Source organism: Hyalella azteca, unplaced genomic scaffold, assembly GCF_000764305.2.
Source record: "Hyalella azteca isolate HAZT.00-mixed unplaced genomic scaffold, Hazt_2.0.2 contig10340, whole genome shotgun sequence".
Classification (NCBI taxonomy): domain Eukaryota; kingdom Metazoa; phylum Arthropoda; class Malacostraca; order Amphipoda; family Hyalellidae; genus Hyalella; species Hyalella azteca.
The window spans coordinates 21,066-31,541 of record NW_025940383.1 but is presented as its reverse complement, the minus strand read 5'-3'; the positions used below and the strand labels follow the sequence as shown (position 1 = coordinate 31,541).

Sequence of the window (10,476 nt, the reverse complement as noted above, 5' to 3'; positions counted from 1 at the left end):
CTCAAGTCCTTCGGATCTCAAGTTCTTCACGCTTCACATTGGGATTCGAAATTATTTATATTTCAGGCAATTCCTATCATTTTCACTTAAATTCCATTTCATGTAATCATATCTTGCATCACGCAAGCTACATCTATTCTTCAGGGAAACATCTTGTTTCGAGTGAGTTGACATGAGGTTCAAACAAGGTTTAGTCATATTTAGGTAAAAAAATTGTGGGTACCTACCTTCTTGATTCTGCCAGCGGTAGCAGCGGTGGTACACCGGTTAGAATGAACACGTAATTCTTCTCTCTGCAATGGTTTGAAAATATCAACGGCTTACGAAATTGCTTCCAAAAAATAATTTTTAAATTTTCAGAAGCCTTGGAAGTTGAAAGTCTCAAGATGTACGTATACCAGTCATGTAGTCAGAATCGCTTATTAACGTGTGTTATAATATTACGGAATTCATTGTATTCCATTCGCGAAGAAGAAATAATAGTTGCCAATAACGTAGATTTAAGTCAAAAATTGTTCATTCAAAACAACCTTATTTTTTCAGCTGCAAATGCAACAATAAGTACGGATTTTTTTAAATGATTGCAAATGCGATTAGAACGCAATAAAATGGCTGGGTCGTAAGTCAGCACGTCATGCTGGACTGCACAGAAAATGACGCGAATCGAGGTGGGGATAAGAAGACACCATTATTTTCATCGCCAGGCTATGTCGATAGGATTAGTAAGTGACATTAATAGGCTAGGTTTATTTACCGAATAGTCAGCACTCTGCTGGGCCCCCCATGGATTTGCTTGCCACGGAAGAGCGTCCTGAGGCCCTTGCTTTGTATCACAGCTACCGCCTCTAGCAGCTGAGCTTCAGTCAACTCGCAGTCACGCACCTCCAGCCACTTCAACCTTAATGGAGATATTAATTATATTACAGAACGCAAATGATTGAGCCAAATTTTAATTTCTATTCTACACGGTGTAGGATCCAAGATGGATGAGGAAACATACAATCAAGTTGAAGTTGATCTAGTAGCATTCTCTATAATGCAATGCGAATCATGTACAAGCTGGAAAAGATGGATTCAGTAAATGACCGGATGCACCGTAATATATTATCGAATTATCAAAATCTAACTTAAGTTGATAAACGGCTAATGAGAGTGACAATGAAACTGTGTACTAGCAGTCACAAGCAAGCGTTTCTGAAATTGCGTGTAAATGGGTGCTTCGTTCAGTGTATTATAGTTATAGTTTTTCTAACTGGTGCGCAAAATCAACCAGATTAATGAATAAACATGTTAAAAGTAATGTGATATTGAAAGTCATCTTATACTGTAGGATCTCTTGCAGTCATAATAAACAATCTCGGTGAATTATGACTACCTTAATTATTGATCATGAGCGAAACCAAGGTAATTTTTTGCCTCCTTGGTTCGGTCACAAATATTTTCCTTTATAACCATATACAAGGCAACACCTTTTGTCAGCTGGTGCCAGCCCAAGTATGGTGCGAGTCAAAGTCGCTGACTGATGATTTTTGGTGACAGGCTTCACCCGCAGGCAAATGTTTGGAGACACAGGCAGAGCAACGATGCCACCCCGAGATGTGGGCTCGACAGTCACCCCTGCAACGTTAGAAGATGGTTGTAATAATGGAAGGAACATTGAGTGTTAACATGAGATCTGAGAAGTAAGCATTGAGTGTTAACATGAGATCTGAGAAGTAAGCATTGAGTGTTAACATGAGATCTGAGAAGTAAGCATTGAGTGTTAACATGAGATCTGAGAAGTAAGCATTGAGTGTTAACATGAGATCTGAGAAGTAAGCATTGAGTGTTAACATGAGATCTGAGAAGTAAGCATTGAGTGTTAACATGAGATCTGAGAAGTAAGCATTGAGTGTTAACATGAGATCTGAGAAGTAAGCATTGAGTGTTAACATGAGATCTGAGAAGTAAGCATTGAGTGTTAACATGAGATCTGAGAAGTAAGCATTGAGTGTTAACATGAGATCTGAGAAGTAAGCATTGAGTGTTAACATGAGATCTGAGAAGTAAGCATTGAGTGTTAACATGAGATCTGAGAAGTAAGCATTGAGTGTTAACATGAGATCTGAGAAGTAAGCATTGAGTGTTAACATGAGATCTGAGAAGTAAGCATTGAGTGTTAACATGAGATCTGAGAAGTAAGCATTGAGTGTTAACATGAGATCTGAGAAGTAAGCATTGAGTGTTAACATGAGATCTGAGAAGTAAGCATTGAGTGTTAACATGAGATCTGAGAAGTAAGCATTGAGTGTTAACATGAGATCTGAGAAGTAAGCATTGAGTGTTAACATGAGATCTGAGAAGTAAGCATTGAGTGTTAACATGAGATCTGAGAAGTAAGCATTGAGTGTTAACATGAGATCTGAGAAGTAAGCATTGAGTGTTAACATGAGATCTGAGAAGTAAGCATTGAGTGTTAACATGAGATCTGAGAAGTAAGCATTGAGTGTTAACATGNATTTGTTCACTCTACGGACCCAATGACCCTGAGCCATAGGGGTGAACCTTTGACACCATTGAGCGACCTCTAAATATTAACCGATATGAAAAATATTTTGAGGATATTATTTAGGCATCTAGACGAACCCGTTTTTGAGGTAGGAACTCATTTTCAAAGAAAAAAGTTTTTGAGGACGACCCTATTGCTACAATTACATGAATCATAATATAAAACGATTACCCGAGCCAATGTTCCAGACGTCGCTGTGAGTCTTGTAGACTCTGGCAGTCTCTTCAGCTACAAGCTGGGAGTGCGGGCTGCTAAGCAGGATTTGCTGCCAGAAATTCTTGTCAGCTAATGCCGCATTTGCAGCTTCCTTCATGCGATCCCAGTTACGTTTCAAGACTTGGTAGTTGTTTTCCGCACACAGCTCCATCAGCACGTATGTCAGGACTCCCTGTGTGCTGTTTAAAAGATCGGTTAGTTTGCTGCCTGTAAACTAACCGATAATCCCACCTATCGCATTATAATATTACAACATCTGAAATGATATCTTTCGATTCAAATAAATAGACCAAAAAGCTATTATTGCTATGGCTGTATATTCAAATTCCATTGAAATTCAAAAACCTGAACTCAAACCGATGAAGATTTTATTTATACAATCCGTTGTGGAAATATGTATATAAGCCTAGTTATTTATTACATCATGTCGAAAATCAAAAGTTAACATGATTTTATTTGCCGAGAATAAGCTATCGGACAATTTTTACTTTGTAACATATAAGACTATGCGAAGAAAAATAAAATTGAAACAATATTTTTCGAACTCGAATCTGCACGCTTAAGACAATACTCGTGAACCTCTTGCGTCGCTCAGTAACTTTATCAGGAACTAAATCTTCTATTACCCAATATAATTACTTTACTATGAAAATAATTAGGTTCCTTCAATTGGAGGTCGTAACTAACATTTTTACGCACAACTTGTATGATCAATCCATGTTCTTCATGAAGGTTATTTTGAATTAAAGCTCCAAATGATTTGGGAGACTGAATCATGAATTCAAAAATATAAATGGATTTCTTTTTGTACTGCCCTAACCTAGCGTAAATTCACCTCACAATCGCTTTGAATCCTTCTCGTAGGGCTGGCAGCAGGCAGTTGTTCTTACGAAGCTCCTCAATGACAGCCTTAGCGGCGAACAGTTCTTGAATACTCTTGTGATGGAAGAAGTACGTGTAGGAATCAGAATTCCTCAGAAGCCGTTTCATTTTCAAGACGACGCCCAAAAGAGCATTAGGATCAAGTCTGCCCAGTGCCCCATAAGCTTCAAGTCTTTCAGTGAAATTTCTTTTCAAGTGAACCACATCATTCTCTGAGAAAACTAAACGGTTTTCAGCAAGTGTTTCTAACGAGAAATTTCCTATTGACTGGAAGAAGTCTTCAATTAGACCATCCAAACCAACAATAGTACAGGAAGCGAGCTTTGACTCAATAATCTTCTTGTACAAAAGGAAGATATCATGAGCAACGTCTGCATGAGTTCTCCAATTATTTATACTTTCGGGATCATTCCACACCAAATGGCAGAAGAGAACCAGATAAATAGGGTGGACAAAAAGCTCTTGGATGTTTCGCTCAAGATCGCAGAAGCGCTTCACAACTTCATGAGTATGCGGAGTGACATGCTTTTCATACTTCTCTAGAAATCTTTTCTTGTCTTCCAGTTGGGAAATTTCTGATATCTCATACTCTTGAAACGCTACGCCTTCTCGCTTTAGGAAGACTTTGAGTTTGCCAGCTGCACTTGGCCTGGTGGTGATGATCACACGACACTCATGGTTCCTCATTTTGTTCACAATCTGTTCAATAACTTTATACGAGTCTTCATGACATTCGTCATAACCATCAACTAGAACTACAGGGTTCAGTTCAGTGATTCCTTCAATGACAGTATCATGGCCAAGTTTCTGACACACCTTCTCGAAATTTTCCTTAACCACGTCATTAAATTCTGCAATCGATACATTCCTGCACTCATAATAGAGGATCACTTTGTGATGTCTCAAATTAATCATCTCCACTTCGGTGTCCGAGATTTTATGGAATTGTATCATCAAGTTTTTCACCAGAGTTGATTTACCTGACCCAGATACACCAATGACCACTACAAATTTTTTGGTGTCCTCACAGAGAAGTTCTGTGTATGAGATCTTGTCTTTTGGTTGTGCGTTTGGTTTCTGGACTAACATTTCCAAGGAATAAAAAACTTTAGAGCGCTCAACCTTATCATCACCGAATAGCAGAGTTTCTTCGGACAACATCTCTTCCCACATGACTTTAGCTTCTTTTTTCCCAAAAGTGTGAAGGAAGAAGCGACAATAAGCCTTAGCTTTTTCATTATCAGTGCGCACTTCATCCCACAACCCATCTATCTTAGTTTTGAAACTTGTGACTTCATCAGCAGGGATGCTGTAGACGTTGCCAGCTTCATCTATCACATCATGCATGGCTTTGACAATTTCATCAAACTTCATAGGGTCGACAGCACTGGCAGCGACTTCATGCATAACAGCATTTCTTAAGTCTCTGGCCTCTTTCAGGAGGCACTCTAGTTGACTGAGACTTCTCACATGGCCAATGTGCGTGTATGATACTTTTAACTTGAACAGCTCACACAAAAAAGAACACATTAGAGTTACGTCATACTTTGACGGTTCTTCCAGTAGCTTTTCCATTGCACTTGGGGGTAGTCCAATCTTTGGGAGTTTAAATCTATTGTTCTTTTCTGCCACCAGGGCAGTATGGCGGTCTTCATATTGCTGCTTCTTTTGTTCAAAGTAATCAGCATAAGTCTGCCCTTGTTGCTTGTCGCTGCATTCCCACTTTAGAATTTTACGTAAAACTTTGCACATGGAACCTTGGACAGCAAAATTGTTTTTGCATCTGATGGCTTCCTGAGGAGAAAGTTCAATCCCTGGGACTAACGAGATGGTCTGTGCGAGGGCAGCCATTCCAGCGGGCTGGTGTGGGCCGCTTATTTATCTGAAATTAAAAAAAATATATATATATATATATTATTTAACTTATCATTTTTAATTCTGACAAATGATGATGGAAGATGATGCAGTTGTTCGGAAAAATTTGTAATATTCTTTATGTTATTGTTTTGAAAGAGCCAATATTTTTAGAGTGCAGGAATATAAAGTAGTGTAGTAGTATCGTCACGAAAATCGATCGGTGCAAATAATACTTTTAATTGTATGGTACATGGTGCGAGTTTTGGTTCCAATAACGTTATGCTTGAAAGACTGGTCGTCCGTACTTGCCAGGCATGTCCTCTTAAGATTACCTTCCTCTGAGTGGCATGCAGTAACTATTGCATGCAGTGGGCAGTGGAAGCCTTTCAAATTTGATAAAATTATATAAGTAGTTCACAGATATTGCACACCAACACAGTTTCCTTGTAACTAGACAATGTCTGACCAGTTTAATGAATCAATGAACAGAGTAACTCGTTAGTCCCCAGGTTGAGCTATAAATATATTGTATTTATTTAGACATGAAATTCGTTGATAGGTCTTAAATCGGATTTTTATAAAACACATTAATCTGGGTTCACCTGTGATTACAACATGTTTCACCACAGTTGAGCTGAGCTGAGGATACTTTATATAGGATACGTCTAAGCTCTTAGAGTTGATGCAAGTTTAAAAAATTCTTTTAAGTGCATCAATGATCATCTTGGTTGATTAATGCTGAATTATTAGTTATTCTATTATCATATTACACAGTTGATAAAAGTTTTTACAAAAAAATGAACTACATACTTTTTTCTCCAAGTTTAGAAAATATTTGCAGGATTCTGATTCTTTTCTGCTGTAATATAGTAAAAATTAATATTTTTTACAAAGGGCCATGAGCAGAATTATCAAAATAGTCCGATTTACACATTTTTGTTTATGCATTATGGGGAAAATGTTCAGATATTCGTCATTGTTTCAAATAGAAATAAAGATAATGTATACCTGTACAAGCAGTCTTCAATGTGTTGTAGGTTTTAATTTGAGTTTTATTCAACTTAATTTGAGCCAAATTTTATTCTACTTGGATCATGATATTAAATTTTCGATTAAGTGATCAGATATATTTTTGTAGAAATCATTACAATTGGCCAAAAATCGGTAATATTTTGCCAATATATATGTAATATATTGGCATTCTCAGAATTAACTACAATTCAAGAGTTATTTAGGTAACTCTTTAGTTAACTCGGATTTTTCAATTTATGTGAATTTTTTCAATGGGTTTCTACTCACGTGTTATCTCAAGTGACTGAAGAACATAAACTTTGTTCTTACTACTTAAATTTGCACTATTCATATATTACCCTATATTAAAGAACATTTTTGAGAAGTTTGTCATACTTTAGATGAAATAAATTTTCATAACATATTTCTAGGGAAAAATCAAAGAAAATCATTATGTTGGTGTTCCTTTATATCACATATGCATGTATTCTATTATCCATATATTTTTTTTTGGCAATTTTGATCTTCCTTCTCTCATTGCCTTAACTTATAAGTTTGTCTTAAGACATGTGCACATTTTAAACTATATTTTAAATTTATATAATATCATTTATTGAAATTTCACATTCATATTAATTTTTAAAGAAAAATTATTGTTACCGATCGGACAGGAGATATTTCCAAGTCTTCTATTACTGAAATTATACTTTTTAGTTAATCAACACCCAAAAGCCATAGAACCTCTCGTTTGTGATATTGGTGTAGTATCATAAAAAAAGAAATAGGTTCAGCATTTCGCATTGATAATCAAGTTCAAAGCTTCAGCCTTATATATATTATTAAATTAGAATTATTTTCAATGGTTGTCTATTTAGAAAATATTTATGTATCCATGTTATGACTTTGCCTACTGTCGCATTATTTTGTGTGAATTTTATTTAACTTCAATTTGCTCACATTATAAACTGACATTGTAACCGGGCGTTACCATGACCCTTGCGCCACAAAACAAATCTGCAGCTTATTAAATTCATATTAAGATGATCCGGGTTTTAGGACCCGAGTTCCGCGGTGTCCGTCACCAACCGGTCTACTTTATACTGGTGGCTTGTGCTGTGAAGACCTAATGCTTGGTTACTGCTTGCCCCTCTCGTGCTCCTTACATACACTTTAATTCACTCTAGTTTACACCCAACTACAAATCATTCAAGTTTCTTGTTTAACTCATTTTTCCCTGACTGCTGTGTAATTATTCACCTGTAAAGTCAACCCATAGTCTAGTATACTTAAAATATACCATCGTTTTACTATTCCACCAAATGAATTATTAAGGCTGCCAGAGACATAAAGTGGGTCCTTCAGACCCACTTTAGTGGGTCTGAAGTGGGTCTTTCAGACCCTCATCCACGCGCCGGCAACAACATAAATTTATGAATATTTTCAAGGAATTCGCCATGCTTGACCAGCTGAAAAATGAAGCAATGCGGAAATACAATAAGCGTTTTAGTGGGAAAATTCGTTAAAATCATATCTTTTTTCGTTTTCTTTGCGATCGTATATTTTATTAGATTGATTGAAAATTTTAATTTTGTGATAATTTTTACCTAAATTTGACTTTGCTTCTATCGAGGCTGTCTTAGATACACGCATTTCCCATAAATTAAATAAAATTTCCAACATGAATCGATAGTATTTCATCGAAACTTCACCTAATTTTACAAGCAACTGTATTTTCGTAGATTGAATAGGAGATATTTGCAGGAAATTTATTACCAAAGTGATCATTTTTTCAGCTCACTAAGTGCAGCCAATACGTGGAGGACCTCTCATGATCATCTCATCATCATAATCATCATCAAGAATTGATTTAGCAATTTATTCAATTTCTTTTGTTCTTTCGTCACTATCATTGCAGACAGGTAAAATTTAAACTGATTTTCATAGTTAATAAAACTAATCACTTTATATAAAGAAATTAATCAATTAATCAAGTACACATTTCAGTGAAAATCGGATCAAAAATAAAAAAAAGCAAAATGTATTAGAAGTTTTAGCTAAGCAAATGAGAGCTAATCATAATTGGTTCTGCTTTATAAAATTTTGATGTTAATTGTTCACTTGGTAAATAATTTTTATTCCACGATTTCTACCGTTATAAGTTTCTATCCTTTCCCAATGCTATATTACATTTTCATTTAGTCAATTGTTTATTATGAATAAATCATTTGCCTTTTTCAATATTCTCAATGAAATGTTTGTATATTCGATACCGAAATGATTACGTAACTGGGAAGATCTAAAAACAATTACGCTTCAAATTTAATTTGCAAAACTATTTGATTCAATGCTGTACAAACAAATCGATTTATTCATAACAGAAACTAAATTTTATTGCTATAATTTCACAATGTACTGACAAAGCGTCACGTCATCTTTACTCACCCCAGTGATCCGAGCAGAAATTGCCCCAAGTGAAAATTGAAGCAAAGTCGCTGAATAAAACTAAGCCGAAGTTTTTTTTGTCGGCCTTGTTATAATTTATGGTTTATAGTGAATTTCCAGATGATACAAAGCGTGTAAATAAATAATCATCTTCAGCAGTGACAGTGTTAACTTTCAAGATATATCTGAAACATCACTATTGAGATTAGGCGGAATTAAATTAAAAAAATCATATCCTCATTAGAAGTTGCGTGTGAATTTAAAAGAGTTTAGAAGACCAATTTCGTATAGTGATAATTGTTGGCTCTGTCCAATCTCCAACAATGGGGTGGTTCTCGAACGGAATGTTTAGACATAGTGCACGAAAACAGCGGACACGCGTGTGGCAGTGACACGAAATTGCCACTTCAAAGTTTTATTTTCCGAAAATAATGGTTATTCTTCTGGAATCTCTACTTGACCTGATGAACTACTTATAATATGCCATACCATAATGTCCGACCACCAGAGACTAGTTTCGACTGAAGTCTATGCTCAGGGAGGCTAACTTATCTGTGGTGACCTTAACGATAAGAGATTAGGAGATAAGAGGAGTTATCAATAACTGTTGAGATCGACTCAATAAACAACCTGTACCATCTGCATGAATCTTGATGATCTAAAGAAGGAGACAATAGGTCCAATAAGCAACTTACTAAAATTACAATAAGAGACTTTGAGTGCCATGCAGTTTAGACTGCGTAAAGTGGATGAGCTAATTAAATTTTTGGTGGTCACTTTCTGGAAAAAACACTGCACTTGACAGCTATATGCATAAGTTGACTGGTATATACGTTATTGTTTCTTTTCTTTTTGCTTATAAGTTTTCTCATAGCATTATCCAATTTCATTCCCGATTTTGCTTCAAGATTAAATTCAATATCTTATAATTGACAAGTGTGGTTTCTGTGATTATGTACTTGAAGTTACAGAATAGCCAAAAAAGTTGTCAGCTTTTTCATCATTGATTTCTTCCACTAAATTCTTGCACGAATTAACTTACCCTAATTTGCTCACCAGTATTTGTATATCTAACAGTTTCAATAACTCATATGCAAAACAACCTTTGCTTCCAAGTTTTTTAATATGGGGAAAATACTCAATAAAATAGTTCTAAATAAATAATATAGAAGAAATTACATGTAAAATATTACTGTGATGAGTGTGAACCTCTGGGCATGCCGTTCAAAAGTTTAGCATTGTTTGACTTGTGGAAATGAATTTATTTTCCTATGTAGGCGTCAAAACCGTCACTAGTGACGCTTTTTACGAACAATTCTTATGGTAACTCTACTTCGAGTTTTTGCTTTTTATGAATGGATTAACCACGTTTATGGAAATAAAGAAGTGTATTTAAATTATTTAACTACGGTACAATGGCTAATTGATGTATGTTGCCATCATGACGTAAGGAAGTTGAACTGAATTGAAGGATATATTCACTGGCTTGTTATCATGACTGTTTATTACGGTACCCACTT

The 10,476-nt window shown here is 35.7% G+C and overlaps 1 protein-coding gene and 1 long non-coding RNA gene across 2 annotated transcripts; both read right to left on the bottom strand.

Annotated features, from left to right (window-relative positions):
- Positions 1-230: 230 nt before the first annotated feature.
- On the bottom strand, positions 231-1,611 carry LOC125178509. Its single transcript, XR_007156928.1, has 3 exons — positions 1,470-1,611; positions 755-898; positions 231-293 (listed from the first exon to the last, which is right to left on the bottom strand). It is a non-coding gene; the product is annotated as an uncharacterized LOC125178509 (long non-coding RNA).
- Positions 1,612-1,625: 14 nt separating this feature from the next.
- On the bottom strand, positions 1,626-9,028 carry LOC125178508. The gene is made up of 4 exons (XM_047882407.1): positions 8,957-9,028; positions 3,600-5,528; positions 2,720-2,943; positions 1,626-2,467 (listed from the first exon to the last, which is right to left on the bottom strand). The coding sequence occupies exons 2-4, from the start codon at positions 5,495-5,497 to the stop codon at positions 1,626-1,628; spliced, it is 2,964 nt and encodes a 987-aa protein (XP_047738363.1). The 5' UTR covers positions 5,498-5,528; positions 8,957-9,028.
- Between the last annotated feature and the right edge of the window lie 1,448 nt (positions 9,029-10,476).